The following is a 20687-nucleotide window of genomic DNA, read 5'->3' on the forward strand; positions in this document are numbered from 1 at the left end:
TCTTTGAGAAAGAGTCTATTGTTGGTCTTTGTCACAAAATCCTGGATTAGAATTGTGACTTCTGTATTTTTCATTTCAAAAGTTTATGAAGCACAAACTGTGTCATGTCAGTGGTGATGGCATAAACACAGTAAGAATATTGTCTGTCGCTGCCAAAAGAAAATAGCCATAGGCTGTCTTTTTAAATGTGTTTTTATGGGATAAATAGCTATAACACAAATAACAGTAGATCAATGTTATGACAATATTTCAATGCTTTATGTTAAACGTTGAACAATATACATTTCGTTTTTCCAGAGGTCTTATTTCACACATACAAGTTATGAACAATGCAATCATGCTGGGTGCCATGGTAATAGTTAGTCCAGGGAATCTCATTCTCCAATAGGGTGGAGGATCAATGATGTATATAATCATTGGTTGGTCCTCGGGCTGTCCGTCATCTAGTGGCTCTGAGGTCCTTGTAACGTTGGGGACTTGTAATGGATCAATGTGACCTGGGGAGTGTGGTGAAATCCTCTTCCTAAATAGTAAACTCTATTCTGCGGTAAAGATGGCGGCTGCAGAAGGGGCGCGCAGTGCCTGGAGCAAGGCGAAACAACCCTGAAGGGTCCATATTTCGCAGAAACTCGGACGTGGGGGACTGAACATTCCTGCCTCGAGATCCCACGGACCGTTGGCAGAGAGTTTCAGTGACTTTTGCTTTATTGTTTGAGACAAGGTGGGTGGGTTTCACCGATACTAGCTATCGAGCTAACGTTAGCGAGATAAGCTAGCGAGCTAGGACGTCGGGTGGATAAAAGGGTGTCGAGGAAGACTATTCGGAACAGGCCGCTCCACAGTTGGGGGATGTGAACCAGGAGTGTGCAGGATTGGCTAGCTTCGTCCACAACATCTTTACACCGAACTGCGGGGATGGGACAACAGGTAGGCCGCGTCGGTGAGGGGGCTTCAACAGGACTCCAACCGCCACCACCGCAACAACACCCAGGCAAGGGGAACAGGGGAAGTGCAGGGAGGAGACCCCGGGAAGTCAGCAGTACTGGAACGGCACCAGGCAGGGTTGCTGCCGTTAATGTGCCGGACCCAGCAATTAATATATTCACCCAGCATTCAGGTAGGAAAAGACACAGTATTATAAAATTGTTTATTTTATCAAATGGTATGTCAAGTAATAACGGCAGCTAGTTAGTCAAACTGATTTATTTAGCGGGTGTTTGCTAGCTAGTTAGCCAACGTGCTAACTAGTTCACTGCTAGTCAACTCAGTGCCTGACTACGACATCGTAGCGGAAATACAAGAACTTGCTATCATCAGTGACAGCTCTAGGTGTACCGTTAGTCAGCTTATGTTTGCTAGTTTTCTTGATTTATATGTAAGTGTAGCTAGTCAGTGCTACTACGAACGTGGATTGTGTTTCGTTATTCTGAGACAACAGAGAGGTATGGGGGGGGGGGCGTTTCGGTACTGCACAGCTGCAAGGAACAAAAAGGACCGTTCACGTCTATGGCGACCTGGATTCCGAGTCCGAGATGCTTGTTAAACGATGATCTCTGCCACCCGGGATGCAGTGGCAATTCCACTCTATTAACTCACTACGGCAGCCACAACAATGCCACATTTCAGCCTCGAGTGATTTTCAAGTATGGTCTTTTACAACATAGCCCACTCAACAGAAAATTGGTGTGCAAAGTAACAAACTATAATCCAACATATTCCTTGAGGATACTCTATTTCATAGATTGTAATTAAGGTACTAAAAGACTCACTGTGCTCAACCTTGTGATGTAGTAGTAGTGCCCCAGTGGCAAACTCACATTGGTGTTCAAGGAGGGTCAAACTGGATTGATATATAGTACCAGTCAAAAGTTTGGACATATTGATTCTAGCGTCTTGATTAATTTGTACTATTTTCTACATTGGAGAACAATAGTGTAGGCATCAAAACTATGAAATAACACACATAGAATCATGTAACCCCAAAAGTAAAAAAAAAAAAAAAAAATCTGAATATATTTTAGATTATTCAAAGTAGCCACCATTTGCCTTGACAACTTTGCACATTCTTGGTATTCTCTAAACCAGCTTCACCTGGAATGCTTTTCCAACAGTCTTGAAGGAGTTTCCACATATGCAGAGCACTTGTTGGCTGCTTTTCCTTAACTCATCGGTCTAACTCATCCCAAAACATCTCAAATGGGTTGAGGTCAGGTGATTGTGGAGGCCAGGTCATCTGATGCAGTACTCCGTCACTCTCCTTGGTCAAATAGCCCTTACACAGCCTGAAGGTGTGTTGGGTCATTGTCCTGTTGAAAAACAAATGATAATCCTACTAAGTGCAAACCAGATGGGATGGTGTATCGCTTTGCAGCAATTTGACCATGAAGGCCAGATTCATGCAGTCTCCTCTGAACAGTTCATGTTGAGATGTGCTTGTTAATTGAACTCTGAAGCATTTATTTGGGCAGGGGTAACGGGCACACCTGTTAACTGAAATGCATTCCAGGTGACTACCTGATGAAGCTGGTTGAGAGAATGCCAAGAGTGTGCAAAGCTGTCATCGAGGCAAAGGGTGGCTACTTTGAAGATTCTCAAATATAAAATATATTTTGATTTATTTAATACTTTTTGGGTGACTACATGATTCCATATGTTATTTCGTAGTTTTGATTTCTTCACTATTCTACAATGTAGAAAATATAAAAATAAAACCTGTGAATTAATAGGGTACTGTACGTACAGTCATTATGCCTCTATCTAGGCCTGCAATGTGTCAATGGCCCTCAGGATTTAGTCAAGGCTATCAGTAAGGATCTTCATATGGTGAAACTATTATTACATTTAGTCAGCGAAGTCCTGCTTTGAGTTACTGTAGAAGTAATTGCTGTTATGTATATGTTATTGAGTTCTGTAAGAGCATTTAGGGATGCTGAGAATGTTATTATTCTGTGTCTGACGAAGATACTGTATATCCATCCACAATTGCAACAACTATCCAGTCTCTACTGCTTCCGTTGAGTTTTGCTTTACCCAAGGGAAGGTCAGTCAGTCTTGCATGGAATCAGATGTGATGGGAATGGCGAGAGTGTAAGGCTCGTCTAGTAGTTGTTTTTTCAGCTCTCTGCACAGGGGCAAAGCGAGACCTGTCACATCTCCACAATGAACCTCTTCAGCTGGAAACGCAAACCTGCAAAGTGCACACTGTCTGTAGTTTCAAATGTCCAAGTGTCCTTTTTATAACTGGATGCATAGCCAAGTGTTGAAAGGCTATTACCTTGTAAACCCTCACAATATAATGGAAGTATGAAAGCATTTGTCTGTGCAACTCTCTCCTTGACCGAGCAGGAGCAATTCTAATTTTAAGCCTAGGCTATATGATGCAGTTCTATCCTTGTAGTGCCACTGTTGGGTAAAAGTATTGTCTTGTGAAACCATTGGGCCATGGGAGTAAAGTCAGCACTATCTGTCGAACATGGTTTTGTCTATTCATAGGATTTGATCCCTTCACATCTGGCTGAGTTATGTCACCATGGCTGATTCTAAGGAAGTTATTATTTTGCAACAAAGCCCATTTCCTCCTTTTCTTTAGTCCGCAAGATGATTTGGCGGTTCTTCCTGGGTAATTCCACGGTGATGCTTAGACTCCAGATTTTATTTTACTTTAAAATGTAAGACAAACTGTCTTTCTGTGCTGTCATTATGTTAGCAATCTTTGCATCTCCACTGTTCTTCTAGTAAATTACCACAGAGAACTTAACAAACACATTAAGTACTCCTTGTGCACAGAGTTGTAAAGTTTAACTTTGTATTCATTCTGCATCATTCTGGTATTGTGGAATTGCCCTCCTTTTAGCCATTTTGGGGGTTGTTAGTGTTGAACAGTTAGTCCTTTGTATGGTTTGTCAGTTGTAAAAGGCCTAGGCCAATTGTTTCCCCAAATGAAAGTACAATGACATCATGTTGCGTTTGATACCGTGGCTACTTGAGATGGATGCCTCAATCTCTGACCCTTTTGAGGTTTGTGTGTAGTACACTTACATGTATTTTTGCCTGAAGGAAGTGATTCACTGTGGGGACGGACACAAGTTCTTCTGAATCAATGGCCTCTGCATCTCCCGTTCCCCCACAGGCAAGTTGACTCAGCTTGTCCCTGTTGGCCCACAATGCCATTTTGGTATTTCTTTATTATTTATTCATTGTGTCCGGCCCTTACAATAAGTTTTTTTTGCAGCGTTATGAAAACCAAAGCCTACATTGCAATTTGAAGCTGAAGGTAATGGTATCTTTGTGATAGGGCAATATGAAGCTCAAGAAGGCTTGCATTTCCCCCTAACCACATGACTTTAGAGTGCTCACTCAGCGTAATGCTCTTCTGATCAAGTGAACTTTTATGGCGCTTGTGTGGAATATGGCCTCTTATTTGGCTCTCGCTCTTTTGCAGAATTCACAGAAGTGATGATTTGTCTATCAAGCCCATAAACCGTTCAGCAGGTCCAGGTCGAGAGCAGGTTTCATATACTTGATTAGCAAATGGGCCACATGTACAGTGCATTTGGGAAGTATTCAGACCTCTTGACCTTTTCCACATTTTATTACTTCCAGCCTTATTCTAAAATGGATTTAGTCGTTTTTTCCCCCCCCTCATCAATCTACACACAATACCCCGTAATGACAGTGAAAACAGGTTTTTAGAATTTTATTTACATAAGTATTCAGACCCATTGCTATGAGACTTGAAATTGATCTCAGGTGCATCCTGTTTCCATTGATCATGCTACAACTTGATTGGAGGACACCTGTGGTAAATTCAATTGATTGGACATGATTTGGAAAGGCACACACCTGTCTATGTAAGGTCTCACAGTTGTCAGAGCAAAAACCAAGCCATGAGGTTGAAGGAATTGCCTGTAGAGCTCCGAGACAGGATTGTGTTGAGGCACAGATCTAGGGAATGGTACCAACACATTTCTGCAGCATTGAAGATCCCCCAAGAACACAGTGACCTCCATCATTCTTAAATGAAGAAGTTTGGAACCACCAAGACCCTTCCTAGAGCTGGTCGGCCAGCCAAACTGCGCATTCGGGGGAGAAGAGCCTTGGTCAGGGATGTGACTAAGAACCTGATGGTCACTCTGACAGCGCTCCAGAGTTCCTCTGTGGAAATGGGAGAACCTTCCAGAAGGGCAACCATCTCTGCATCACTCCACCAATCAGGCCTTTATGGTAGAGTGGCCAGACTGAAGCCACTCTTCACTAAAAAGCACGTGACAGCCCGCTTGGAGTTTGCCAAAGGGCACCTAAAGGACTCTCGGACCATGAGAAACAACATTTTTGTGGTCTGATGAAACCAAGAATGAACTCTTGTTTTTGGCCTGAATACCTAGCGTCACTTCTGGATGAAACCTGGCACCATCCCTACGGTGAAGCATTGGTGGTGGCAGCCCCATGCTGTGGGGATGTTTTTCAGCGGCAGGGACTGGGAGACTAGTCAGGATCGAGGGAAGAAGAACAGAACAGAGCAGAGCAGAGTACAAAGATCCTTGATGAAAACCTTCTCCAGAGCGCTCAGGACCTCAGACTGGGGAGAAAGTTTACCTTCCAACAAGACAGCGACCCCAGGCACACAGCCAAGACAAAGCAGGAGTGGCTTCGAGACAAGTCTCTGAATGTACTTGAGTGGCCCAGCCAGAGCCCAGACTTGAATCCGATCGACCATCTCTGGAGAGGCCTGGAAATAGCTGTGCAGTGACACTCCCCATCCAGAGCTAAAGAGGATCTGCAGAGAATAGAGAAACTCCCCAAATACAGGTGTGCCAAGCTTGTAGCATCATACCCAAGAAGACTCGACGCTGTAATCGCTGCCAAAGTTGCTTCAACAAAGTACCGAGTCAAGGGTCTGAATAGTTTTGGAAAAGTAGTATTTCAGCCCCAAAAATTATACATTTGCAAATTCTAAAACGCTGTTTTTCCTTTGTCATTACTGGGTATTGTGTGTAGATTGAGGGGGGAGGGGGCAATTCAATCCATTTGTAAATAACACTGTAATTGTAACAAAATGTGGATAAAGCCAAGGGGTCTGAATACTTTGCGAATGCACTGTATTTAATAACATTTGCCGATGACCCCTGATACATTTAAGCTGATTTGCATTAGGGATCAAATTGGATTAGTCAAATCCACTTTTCTATATCTGCAAATGCCCCACCAACCCAAATAAGTCACACCATACTGAAAATAAAGTTTTGGAGGCGGCTGTGAGATTTTAACTAATTTAAATTAAGATAATGTATCTTGTTGACTTTCAGTTTAATAATGAACTAGGTATCCCCCTTTTATTTAACTATGCAAGTTAAGAACAAATTCACATTTTCAATGATGGCCTAGGAACAGTTGGTTAACTGCTTTGTTCAGGGGCAGAACGACAGATTTTGACCGTGTCAGCTCGGGGGTTCAATCTTGCAGCCTTTCGGTTACTAGTCCAACGCTCTAACCACTAGGCTATCCGCCTCCCCCTTTATCCGCCCCCTACCTTGCATGTCACCCAGAGTTGCATCCTTCAGCCACTAGAAGGAGCTTGGTCTCATAATTTTCAGTCCTATAGATGCAGGCCAGTTGTGTTCATTTGCATGTTTAAGAGGGTGTGTATGCTTTTGCATTCAATAAAGCATATTGATTACGGCAGTGGGGTGTGTGTGAATATTCTGGGTTGGTTGCTTCGTGAATTATTCATCCATCCTCTCTCTCTCCATGTGCTTGACTGGTGAAAGCACAAGGCTGGAGACAAAAGGCAGCATTTTAATCCGGGTTATTTTTGACTGCATTAACAATGCCCAGACCCTGTCCTTCCCAGTATATCTCATTCTGCTCTCATTAAACACAGGATTAAGCAAAGGAAAGGAAGTGATTTGAGTCGACTCATTGCTGCTGCGGTTGCAGATGCTGACGAAACTTCCCACGTGTGCTCTGATACTCACACACCTACCGGTATATCATGTTACTGAGTTTGTTTACACTACAGAATGGCAAGTTATTTACTGTCTCTTCACTCGCTTGTGAAACTTAGAAAAGGTTCAGATATAACATGCTGTACAGGGTGGGAAATTAACTTTTTGGTCCATTAGCCACTGTAACAGGTAGATACAAAAATCTACCAGCTACTCAGATTTATTATCATTATTATACCATAAATCACAAGTAACTGATGAGCATGCCTTGTAATATTTCTAAAACAAAAAATGTATTACTCGTAAGAAGTAATTTAGCATATTGCTCAATGCTTTCATTTTTGTCACTGAAGTCTTTTAACCATTTTAAAATAAATAATTTGAAACGAAAGTGAAACAGTTCTACAACTTGAACATCAAGAATCAACAAAGTGCCTGCCCTGCCACAAAATGCTGAGTGATACGGCTTATTTATTATTATTAGTTCAGGACTAACACTGACATTTTTTTTACAAGGAGTACATAAGTTATTTAGTAGCACACAAATACATTTAGGAGCACAATTCAATTTTTTTTGAGTTATGTCATGATAAGAAATGACAGTAAATTACTAAGGTTTTTGGACTGTTCTTTTTTTGAATGCTCAGTCAAGCACAATTTACCCCCAAATATTTGAGTCATTCGGCAAAACAAAAATGTTCAGCTGCCCCTTTAAGAGGTGGGCCATTACTGTAGTAACAGAACTCCTTGTCTGTCAGAGATGGTCATCTCTGTCTGTGCTACCAGCAGACAGTTGCAGTAAACTCTTAACTAATATTGAAAAACAACCTAGCATGTGAACAAAACTATGTAACTAGCCAAGAAACATGAGGACAAAGTTGCACTTCTGGTCAATTCGACCAAATTCTACATTTTGGCCTTTGGATAGTTTTTTTGGGTCGGGCCGTGGGTGCAACACCATTGCTTATAGCTAACTAAGTTAAGTATAACTAAAAATACATTTAATGTGTGAAATTATATCCAGCTCAGGGCCACAGCAATGCATTTGGTTTGCTAAGTGGCTAGATGTCAAGATCAAGCTTCTTGGTTACAGCAGAGACATTCAATCCCCTCCTGAATCAAGTTCACTGTTGCCTAAATTGTTTTGTGCGTCAAAAAAACGCTTGGACGGAATGAAAATCTGGATACCGCCCAACCTTGCAGCCAATGCCAAAATCTACCCGTGTTTGTTCAAGTGTTAATTTCCCACCCTGATTGCTGTATGAATGTTATGAGGGTACTTTTGGTTTTCCATGTGGGGGGGACTGGTCTATTGGACTGCTGTTTAATGTTGATTGGGTTTCAGGACTTGGCCTGTGTTGTGGCTGACTGCTCTGTCAGTGCTTATCCAGAGATCCAGGCATATGACTTGGGCCCTTCTACCTCAGCAACTCTTGAGTCTTTCCACTGTCACACTCATCCAAGACTCTGTTCTCTCTGTGCCCAAAGCTCAGCTCAAATACTTCATCTTCATTCCCTCTCTACTCGTCTGCTTTATCTTTCTCTCTCTCGTTCTCTCTCTTTGTATCATCTCAGTGAAGTTGAAATTGAGCACTGCTTTTGCCTGGTATAATCCTCTCTGTCTTCCCTTCTTCTTCCCCTCCGGTTTAATCACACACCAGAGTCAGCATTAATCTGGCACTTCGTGGCGCTGCCAGGATCGTCTCTATGCTCTGTGTTGAGCAGCGGGGGTGAGACCAAGGAGCTCAGCCACAGAGAGGGCCCATTTCTCTCTCAATGGACTGGGATCATTTGCCCCATTCAAAGAGAATGTTGCGAGTCACAGAGTGGCTAACTCAGATGCTTATCAAAAGCCTTTTTGATACTGGAGCGGCAGGGTAGCCTAGTGGTTAGAGCGTTGGACTAGTAACCGAAAAGTTGCAAGTTCAAACCCCCGAGCTGACAAGGTACAAATCTGTCGTTCTGCCCCTGAACAGGCAGTTAACCCACTGTTCCTAGGCCGTCATTGTAAATAAGAATTTGTTCTTAACTGACTTGCCGAGTAAAATAAAAAAATCTGTGCCTTGTCCTTGTGCTGGGCAGATTGGGTGGCCAAACCCTGCATATGGAAGCAATGGGAATGTAATCTCAGCGAACTCTGTGTACTGTCACAGGAAGTCTAATCCTCTACAGCCAGGCCTGAATCCTCATGGTCATTCCAGCAGTCGCTCAGTTAACCTCTCTGGCATATGTGGGATGCTAGCGTCCCACCCCGCCAACAGCCAGTGAAAGTGCAGGGCGCCAAATTCAAAACAACAAAAATCTCATAATTAAAATTCCTCAAGCATACAAGTATTTTACACCATTTTAAAGATACAATTCTCATTAATCCAGCCACAGTGTCTGATTTCAAAAATGCTTTACAGCGAAAGCACCATAAACGATTGATAGGTCACCACCAAGTCACAAAAACACAGCCATTTTTTCCAGCCAAAGAGAGGAGTCACAAAAAGCACAAATATAGATAGAACTAATCTTTGATCTTCATTAGATGACACTCATAGGACTTCATGTTACACACTACATGTATGTTTTGTTCGATAAAGTGCATATTTATCTAAAAAAAATCTCTTTACATTGGCTCGTTACGTTCAGTAGTTCTAAAACATGCGATTGTGCAGAGCGCCACATCTATTTACAGAAATACTCATTATAAATGTTGATAAATACAACTGTTATACATGGAATTAGAGATATACTTCTCCTTAATGCAACCGCTGGTCAGATTTCAAAAAAACTTTCCGGAAAAAGCATAATCTGAGAACGGCACTCAGAACCCAATCCAGCAAAAGAAATATCCGCCATGTTGGAGTCAACAGAAGTTAAAAATAACACTATATATTCACTTGCCTTTGATCTTCATCGGAAGGCACTCACAGGAACCCCAGTTCGACAATAAATGACTGATTTGTTACATAAAGTCCATAATTTGTGTCCAAATAGCCACTCCATGAGACGCGAGCACTTCGTCCAGACAAACTCAAAGTTCACTTACAGGTCGTAGAAACTTGTCAAACGATGTATGGAATCAATCTTTAGGATGTTTTTAACATAAATCATCTAAGGTTCCAACCGGAGCATTCCTATGTCTGAAGAAAAGCACTGGAACGAGAGCGAACTCTTTCGGGAGCGCGCGTCACGAGCCTGAGACACTCTGCCAGACCACTGACTCATTCAGCTCCCATTCCCCCCTCCTTTATAGCAGAAGCCTGAAACAAGTTTCTAAAGACGGTTGACATCTAGTGTAAGCCGTAGGAAGTGCAACTAGACTCCATAGACATTGTGTAGGCCAAGCTTTGAAAAACTACAAACCACAGATTTCCCACTTCCTGGTTGGATTTTTCTCAGGTTTTCGCCTGCCATGTGAGTTCTGTTATATTCACAGACATCATTCAAACAGTTTTAGAAAATTCAGGGTGTTTTCTATCCAATACTTCTAATAATATGCATATATTAGCATCTGGGACACAGTAGCAGGCAGTTTACTCTGGGCACCTTATTCATCCAAGCTACTCAATACTGCCCCCCTGTCACCAAGAAGTTAGGCTGCCTGTCCTCTCTCCTACAGTTGCAGTTATGGGATTCATTCTAGTTAGGCTACGCTACAATAACTGTGGAGAAATCTGTCGTTCTGCCCCTGAACAGGCAGTTAACCCACTGTTCCTAGGCCGTCATTGAAAATAAGAATTTGTTCTTAACTGACTTGCCTAGTTAAATAAAGGTAAAATAAATAAAAAATATAACAAATGGCTAATGGAAGACCAGCGGCTTCTGTACACTGCTGTACAATTTCCGTAATATCATGTGGTCTATTGAAATTAATGTTATATTCTCTGCCGCAGGTACCGCTTGTTCCTGTCAGGCTAATTTGTCTGGACTGTGATGCATTATCTGCATACCATTTTTTCTTTCTAACTGATGTAATCATCTCTAGGCTTGCAACTCTACACCACACAGAATGCTCTTTCTGGTCCCTCCAGAACAGTGCCATGGTGAAAACCTCAACACTGTTGTGTCAACCTCATTGACTCAAGACTAGAAATCTCAGATTCAACACTTACTTGTAGATAAACTCCTTATCTCAACACGGACATGTTTTTGCAAATAAGTGTAGATAATGAAGTATGGCCAACTGTTCTCTGGGAATAATAACCTTAATGGCGCAGGCGTTCCGCTAGCGACCCACCTCGACATCATTCAGGGAAATTGCAGAGCGCGAAATTCAAATTACAGAAATAGTAATATTTAACATTCATGAAAATGCAAGTGTCATTCATCAAAATGAAGCTCAACTAATTGTTAATCTAGCCGTTTTGTCAGATTTCAAAAAGGCTTTACGGCAAAAGCACACCATGCGATTATCTGAGGACAGCGCCCCGCATACAATAGCATGAAGAACATTTTTCAACCCGGCAGGTGTGCCACGAAAGTCAGAAATAGCGATATAATAAATGCCTTACCTTTGAAGATCTTCTTCTGTTGGCACTCCAAAAGGTCCCAGCTACATCACAAATGGTCATTTTGTTCGATAAAGTCCTTTTTTTAAATCCCCAGAAACTAATTTTATCTGGCGCACTTCATTCAATCATCCACCGGTTTCCCCCCTTCAAAATGCATAAAAATTGAATCCCAAACGTTTCCAATAAACTTCTCCAAACAAGTCAAACAACGTTTATAATCAAACCTCAGGGACCCTAATATGTAAATAAACTATAAAATTTAAGACGGAGAATCGTTATTGTCTTTACCGGAGATGAACAACAAAGAACGCGCTCTCATCCACGCGCATGAAAACACTACAGCCAAAATGGGAGCCACTTAAAAAAAATACAAATTCAAGCTAATTTTTCCAAAACAAAGCCTGAAACTCAAATGACTGACATCTAGTGGAAGGATCTAGGATCTGCAATCTAGGAGGATTTAGCCTCATAATTAACATGACAGCCATTGGAAACAGTGGTAGGCTGAAATGTTTTTTTGATGGTTTGTCATCCAGGGTTTTGCCTGCCATATCAGTTCTGTTATACTCACATACATCATTTTAACAGTTTTAGAAACTTAAGTGTTTTCTATCCTCATCTACCAATTATATGCATTTCCTAGCTTCTGGGTAACAGACAGTTTACTTTGGGCACCCTTTTCATCCGGACCTCTCGAGGGTGTGGGACGCTACCGTCCCACCTGGCCAACATCCAATGAAATTAGAGCGCCTAATTCAAAAACAGAAATACTCATTATAAAAATTCATGAAACATACAAGTGTTATACATCGGTTTAAAAATCAACTTCTTGTTAATCCAACCACTGTGTCAGATTTCAAAAAGACTTTACGGCAAAAGCAAACCATGCGATTATCTGAGAACAGCGTCCAGCAGACAAATCATTACAAAACGTAACTAGCCAAGTAGACGACTAACAAAAGTCAGAAATAGCAATAAAATGTATCACTTTGATCTTCATATGGTTACACTCACAAAATTCCCGGTTACCCAATAAATGTTTGTTTTGTTTGGTCAAGTCCCTCTTTATTTCCAAAAACCTCCATTTTGTTATCGCTCTTTGTTCATTAAAACACTGTTTCAAAAAACATCCGGTGAAATTGCAGGGCGTGAAACTCAACAAAACAGAAATTCTCATAATAAACAAAATATACAAATGTTATACACCAGTTTAAAGCTTAATTTCTTGTTAATCCAACCGCTGTGTCAGATTTCAAAAAGGCTTTAGGGCGAAAGCAAACCTTGCGATTATCTGAGAACAGCGCCCAGCAGACAAATCATTACAAACAGTTAGCAGCCAAGAAGAGGAGTAACAAGTCAGAAATAGCGATTAAAATTGATCACTTACCTTTCATTTTCATATGGTTGCATTCCGAAGACTCCATGTTACACAATAAATGTTTGTTTTGTTAAAGTCCCTCTTCATATTCAAAACCTTTTGTTCAGTAATACATTGGAACAAAGCACGGTCACAACAGACACAAAATCTAAAAAGTACCATAAGAGTTCGTAGTGTGACATGTTTCTAGGTTTATAATCAATCCTCAGGTTGTTTTTGTCATATATAATCATATTTCAACCGGACAAAAGCTTCGTCACTAGAAAAGGAGAAACAAGAAAGGTGCGCTCCTGGTCACGCGCTGGACTCATGTCTTGAAATTTCCACTGTCCACTCAATGAAGTGCTGTTTCTCCCTCATTTTTCAGAGTAAACGCCTGAAACATTGCCTAAAGACCAGCACATGTTGTGGAAGCCATAGAGATCGTGAACTGCGTCATAAGTCTTTGTATGGTGGAAAGGCTTTCAATGGAAAAGAGTCATTTCAAAACGATAGCAGTTCCTGGATGAATTTTCCTCATGTTTTTGCCTGTCATATCAGTTCTGTTATACTCACAGATATTATTTTAACAGTTTTGGAAACTGTGGTGGTTTCTCTCCAAATCTACCAATTATATGCATATCCTAGCTTCTGGACCTGAGTAGCAGGCAGTTTACTTTGGGCACGCTTTTCATCCCAAATTCCGAATGCTGCCCCCTACCCTAGTGAGGTTAAGGCCATTTTCTAAGTGAACCAGAGAAAATGAATATGGATGTAATCTACAAAATGGGGAACCTCCTTTTAATGATGGATTCCTAATGGAATCTTATAGACACTTTCATCCCAAATTGCTAAACACCTATGTTACTTATGCTCACAACTGCTCTAAAGCAAGATGAACTTCCCCATCCAGTATGGAATGATCCCCATGATTATGGCTTGATATGGATTGATACTGAAAGAAGCTGCTACGCCAAAGACGTTGATTGCCAAGTTATATAAAGGGTTGATTGGAACTCTACCTGATGGTTCAAAACCCTGTAAGGAAAAAATGGGATACGGATCTAACGGAAGAAATTGAGGAGAAATGTTCATACCTGCTCCTACAACCTAAGACAAACTACTGCAATTTGAAATAATTCATTGGACTGAATGCACTCCCGCCAGAATGTATGTTATGCACCCAGAAATGTCACGTCTGTTGTTGATTCAAAAAGCACAAAGGAACCCTATTACAGTGCATTCGGAAAGTATTCAGACCCCTTTTCCACATTTTGTTACGTTACAGCCTTATTCTAAAATCGATTCAGTATTTTTACCCCCCTCATCAATCTACACACAATGCCCCATAATGACAAAGCAAAAAAATGTTTGTTTATTTAATATGTGATTTCTTTAAAAAAATTGGTATTCAGACCCTTTATTCAGTACTTTGTTGAAGCAGTTTTTGCAGTGATTACAGCCTCAAATCTTCTTGGGTATGATGCTACATGCTTGGCACACCTATATTTGGGAGGTTTAATACATTTTTCTCTGCTGATCCTCTCAAGCTCTGTCAGTTTGGATGGGGAGCGTTGCTCTATTTTCAGGTTTCTCCAGAGATGTTAGATCGGGTTCAAGTCCGGACTCTGGCTGGGCCACTCAAGGACATTCAGAGACTTGTCCTGAAGCAACTTTTGCCTTGTCTTGGCTGTGTGCTTAGGGTTGTTGTCCTGTTGGAAGGTGAACCTTCACCCCAGTCTGACATCCTGAGCACTCTGGAGCAGGTTTTCATCAAGGATCTCTCTGTACTTCGCTCTGTTCATCTTTGCCTCGATCCTGACTAGTCTCCCAGTCCCTGCCACTGAAAAACATCCCCACAGCATGATGCTGCCACCACCATGCTTCACCGTAGGGATGGTGCCAAGTTTCCTCCAGACGTGACGCTTGGCGTTCAGATTTCATCAGACCACATAATCTTGTTTCTCAGGGTCTCAGACCCTAACGTTAGCTGGCTTGATCTCTAGCGGACATTATTAGTTTCCCGGAGCTGTTTGCTTTTAGAGCAAACAGAGCCTAAGTTAGCTAGCTAACATTTGAACCTGGTTGGTTAGCTCCCAGCACTGTGGTCATTGTTGGCACTTTGTAAATTGTTATTTAACTAGTGAACGGATAGCTGGCTGGCACGTTAGCTGAAGTTACGTGGTGTGTGTACAATACCCGTTAAATGAATAGGGCCGGTGTCAGTAACAGTCTCCAAAAAATATAATTTTCTCTATTTGACATGAATATGACTTTTCCTATTAAGACACTCAGTTTAATGCATGCTAGGTTTCTCCTGCCACTTTATTTCAGGATCAAACAATGAAGGAATGACCCAAAAACATGGGAGTCCTAAGGTAATAATGAGAGGGCGATAGAGAAAAGAAATTTGAAAAGAAATTTGAACAAGCCTTACAGATGAGCGGAGCATTATAAAACAAAAATGATTCATGCATACGAGGGCCGTTAAAAAAAAAAAATCCCTCACCATTGCGAACCAAACAACCAAAGGCCTAATCTTACTAACGGAAATATCATAAAACCATTAAGAAAAATTAGTTATTAGGAGTATTTTCCAAAATATTCTAATAGTGTTCAATGTCCTGAAGTTGCAGCTTTAAAATGGGAATAATTATGGAAGTCAGTCTATGCGATACAAATATTTTAGGCCACAAGAAGTGAAGTTGAGCAAACAATACCAAGGTGGAAAAATCAAATGAGTCAAAACAAAACTTGGGCTACTACAGCTGAGCTTATGGAAGAAATGATATGTAGTTGGCCAAGGCCTATTAACATTTTATTTTAGCTATGTACAACCTACCTAAAAAGCATATAGTAGCCTAATAAGAGGGGAGGATGAGGCAAAAATGTTATCCAGTTCTGTGGACAGCTGAGTTGCTCTGCATTCCATGATTTACAATCCATCACAAGATGCACACCCGGGAGGCTCGCTTTAGCACACCGAGTTATTAAAACTCGGTTTTTAAACCACCAAAAATTTCTTGCTAACAAACTATAGTTTTGGCAAGTCGGTTAGGACATCTACTTTTTGCATTACACACAAGTAATTATTCCACCAATTGTTTAGACAGATTATTTCACTTTGAATTCGGTGTATTACAATTCCAGTGGGTCAGAGGTTTACATGTACTAAGTTGACTGTGCCTTTAAACAGCTTGAAAATTCCAGAAAATGATGTCATGGCTTTAGCGGCTTCTGATATGCTAATTGACATCATTTGAGTCAATTGGAGGCGTACCTGTGGATGTATTTCAAGGCCTACCTTCAAACTCAGTGTCTCTTTGCTTGACATCATGGGAAAATCCACATAAATTAGCCAAGACCCCCAAAAATTGGAGAACTCCAAGCCTGGTTCATCCTTGGGAGCAATTTCCAAATGCCTGAATGTACTCGAGGTCAACCGATTAATCGGAATGGCCAATTAATTTGGGCCGATTTCAAATTTTCATAACAATCGGAAATCGGTCATTTTGGACACCAATTTATTTAAAAAAATGTTTTATTTATTTCTTCCTGCTTATATTTTTACACCTTTATTTCATCTTTATTTAACTAGACAAGTCAGTTAAGAACACGTTCTTATTTTCAATGACGGCCTAGGAACGGTGGGTTAAAACCTCTTGAAGCTAGGGGGCACTATTTTTATGTTTGGAAAAATAATGGAAAAAATATGTCTGTGTATAACAGAACTGATATTGCAGGCGCTAGCCTGAGAAAAATCCAATCAGGAAGTGACTCTTTTATTTTGAAACCGCTGTGTTCCTACGCATCGCTATTGCTCATTGAAAGGGATATCAACCAGATTCCTTTTTCTATGGCTTCCCTAAGGTGTCAACAGCCTTTAGACGTAGTTTCAGGATTTTATTTTGAAGAATGAGCGTGAACGACCACATTGCTTAAGTGGACAGGTGGGGGCTCTCAGAGTCATTTGTGCGCAAAAGAGAGAGGCGGCCATTGTTACTCCTGGTTGATGTATTATCGAATAGATATTTGAAAAACACCTTGAGGATTGATTATAAAAAACGTTTGACATATTTCTGTGTACATTATGGATTTAATTTGGCATTTTTGTCTGCGTTGTCATGACCGCTCTTTCTGGTGGATTCCTGGGCATAACGCAACAAACTAACGGAGGTATTTGGATATAAAAAATATCTTTATGGAACAAAAGGAACATTTGTTGTCTAACTGGGAGTCTCGTGAGTGAAAACATCCGAAGATCAAAGGTAAACGATTAATTTGATTGCTTTTCTGATTTTCGTGACCAAGTTACCTGATGCTAGGTGTACTTATTGGTTTGCTATGCTATCGATAAACTTACACAAACGCTTGTAATGCTTTCGCTGTAAAGCATAATTTCAAAATCTGAGATGACGGGGTGATTAACAAAAGGCTAAGCTGTGTTTTGCTATATTTCACTTGTGATTTGAATATGAATATTTTCTAGTAATATTATTTGAATGTTGCGCTATGCTATTCAGCGTTGCTGATGACAAATATACCGGACCCGGGATGGGTGGTTCTAAGAGGTTTAACTGCCTTGTTCAGGGGCAGAACGATAGATTTTTACCTTGTCAGCTCAGGGATTCAATCTTGCAACCTTACGGTTAATTAGTCCAACGCTCTAACCACCTGCCTCACGAGGAGCCCGCCTGTTATGCGAATGCAGAAAGAAGCCAAGCCAAGGTAAGTTGCTAGCTAGCATTAAACTTAATCAATCATAATCACTAGTTATAACTACACATGATTGATAAACTAGTAATATTATCTAGCGTGTCCTGCGTTGCATATAATCGATGCGGTGTGCATTCGCGAAAAAGGACTGTCATTGCTCCAACGTGTACCTAACCATAAACACCAATGCCTTTCTTAAAATCAATACACAGACGTATATATTTTTAAAACTGCATATTTAGCTAAAAGAAATTCAGGTTATCAGGCAATATTAACCAGGTGAAATTGTGTCACTTCTCTTTCGTTCATTGCACGCAGCGTCAGTGTATATGCAACAGTTTGAGCCGCCTGGCTTATTGCGAACTAATTTGCCAGAATTTTACGTAATTATGACATAACATTGAAGGTTGTGCAATGTAACAGGAATATGACTGATGGATGCCACCCGTTAGATAAAATACGGAACGGTATTTCACTGAAAGAATAAACGTTTTGTTTTCGAAATGATAGTTTCCGGATTCGATTATATTAATGACCAAAGGCTCGTATTTCTGTGTGGTATTATGTTATAATTAAGTCTGATTTGATAGAGCAGTCCGACTGAGCAGCAGCAGGCCCGTAATCATTCATTCAAACGGCACTGAATTTTGTCCCATACATCCTAAATTATTGTGGGAAGCTTGTGGAAGGCTACCCAAACATTTGACCCAAGTTAAACAATTTAAGGCAATGCCACCAAATACTAATTGAGTGTAAGTAAACATCTAACCCACTGGCAATGTGAATAAAGAAAAAAAAAGCTGAAATAAATAATTCTCTCTACTATTATTCTGACATTTCACATTCTTAAAATAGTGATCATAACTTACCTAATATGGGGAGTTTTCACTATGATTAAATGTCAGGAATTGTGAAAAACTTAATTTAAATGTATTTGGCTAAGGTGTATGTAAACTTCCGACATCAACTGTATATCTCGATTGTGCCACAGCTCCACCAGAGTGAAATAGGTTATTCGATGACATTTGGCTCCATCAAATATATTTAGTCAATGTCTTGTTTCCTCTCGTCTCTCCCATAGCTTTTTTTTGTGTGTCTTGTGGGGTGCTGTGATCCAGGAAAAAACTGACTGGGATAGTTTCTCAGGAACAATGATCCTCCCCCTGCAGTAATGCTGTTGAACGTTGATTATACAGGAAAAAGATCCGAAATAGAGGGCCTTTGTAAAATCTGTTGAATTTATTTGCCTGATTCCATTTAGTTTTTCCCAAATTCCATTTTCTCTTTAGTTTTTCCAGATTTCTGTTTTTCAAAAATTCAAGTTTTCATTCTCAATCACAGGGGCGGCAGGGTAGCCTAGTGGTTAGAGTGTTGGACTAGGCAGCTCAAGGGTTTGAACTTGCAAGGTACAAAGTCTGCCCGTTCTGCCCCTGAACAGGCAGTTAACCCACTGTTCCTAGGCCGTCATTGAAAATAAGAATTTGTTCTTAACCGACTTGCCTAGTTAAATAAAGGTAAAAAACTTATATATATATATAACACAGAAAAACAACGAAATTGGATGTTCTATATAAGTCAAATGATGCTTAAACCACTTTTGACCCAGCACCACACCAGAGTCACCTTATGAAGGTCCTGTTGAGCAGCTGATTTTTGACAATGTGGTGTGTTCGTACAGGGCTGGAGCAAAAGCCTGCACACCGAGTAGCTCTCCTGGACTGGTTGGCCACTCTGCAACATTAGTTACAACCAAGTACTTTTTATGTCTTCATAAAATAATTCCCTCATTCAATGACCCAGGGATCATATGGCCAAGGTGGGCGAGGTAAGTAACTAAGATGTTTAAGGTTGAAATGTTCAAGGGAGATCCTGACAGCGTTGGAGCGACTTGTCAATTATGCTTAGAATATTTTTAAACTTGGTCAGAATTAAATTGTCAGTATTGAATAGAGGAGTCCCAGCCAATTTTGACCGCCTGAGACACTTTTACAATCAGCACACGCACCATTGCTATCAACTGCGCACCCACAACTGCATGTCAGCAGTTAATATGATGGTTGTGGTTATATTTTCACAACAAATGGCCACTGGATTGATGTAAATAATCATATTATTCTGCCAGGTAGGCATGGGCTACTTTGTAGTTAACATTTTAATTGAGAAGGTTTTTGGGAAAGCCTTTTCATCTCCACCAGAAGGGGGTTATCATTAGCATCATCGCTAACGGCTACACACAGTGTAGACATACGCGCGCACCACACCACACGCACAGAGGGGCATTCCTGTGCCGTTTCAGAAGGTTGAAGGAAAATACAAATCGCCAATGCATTTTGTTCATGTCATGACAACTTGGGCAAATGAATGCCTTTTTCTAATAAGTTCAATACATTTAATGTTTAATTCCATTTTAAATGCCATCTGAGTTGTGATTCCATCTGCGTTTTACCGCAACACAGATTTTATTGGGCCCTAAGAATATCACCCCATCCGATTGGGCAAGACCCTCCCCAACCCTACGCTCTCTGTTTGGCTGTCTAAGCTGGGCCTCTCCTGGGATCTGCTGGATCTTGTCCTTGTGGTGGATGATGGCAATCATACCACACCCTTCTGCTGCGTCACACAGCCTAGCACAACGCAACTGTAGACTACTCCCAGGCCCAGACACATACTTCATTTTCTACAAAGTGACTGGACCAATGAGCGTCACACATTACATAATAGGGGTGCTCTTCAAGTTTTTGCATTGAACAAAACAAGAGCAGGCACATGCCAAATGTTTTGACTTGTTTAATTTTCCACTTTTCATTGTTTTGATTTGGACATAAACAACACTAACTTAACATTGTGCAAGATTTCATTTAGTCTGTTGCGTTCTGATTTTGTTTACTATGGATCAGACTCAAACGTCAATAGGAACGTAAGTCTGGGTATGGAATCATTTTCAGCCTCACTCAACTATCAAGTGCATCCAAAATGTTTAAAGGAAAGGTGAGGCATAGCAGGAGGCCTTCCTGTAGTCAAGTGTTTCCAAACTCCAGTCATCTGGTACCCCCAACGGCGTACACTTTTGTTGTTGTTGATGTAGCCCCTGCCAAATTAAACTGATACAACTCATTCATCAGGTGGGCTTGTCCAGGGCTACAACAGAAATGTGTACTTTTGGGGGTACAC

At 40.9% G+C, this 20687-nt stretch overlaps 1 protein-coding gene across 1 annotated transcript in view; it reads left to right on the forward strand.

The window, feature by feature from the left end:
* The first annotated feature begins 389 nt into the window (after positions 1-389).
* Positions 390-20687, forward strand: part of LOC135556404 (tyrosine-protein kinase ABL2-like) — a 44004-nt gene continuing 23706 nt past the window's right edge. The window contains exon 1 of the mRNA XM_064989587.1: positions 390-1117. Coding sequence (XP_064845659.1) covers positions 916-1117 — 202 coding nt within the window. The 5' untranslated portion in view covers positions 390-915. The remainder of the gene's footprint in view (positions 1118-20687) is intronic.

The sequence above is a fragment of the Oncorhynchus masou genome, chromosome 15 (assembly GCF_036934945.1).
Source record: "Oncorhynchus masou masou isolate Uvic2021 chromosome 15, UVic_Omas_1.1, whole genome shotgun sequence".
Lineage (NCBI taxonomy): Eukaryota > Metazoa > Chordata > Actinopteri > Salmoniformes > Salmonidae > Oncorhynchus > Oncorhynchus masou.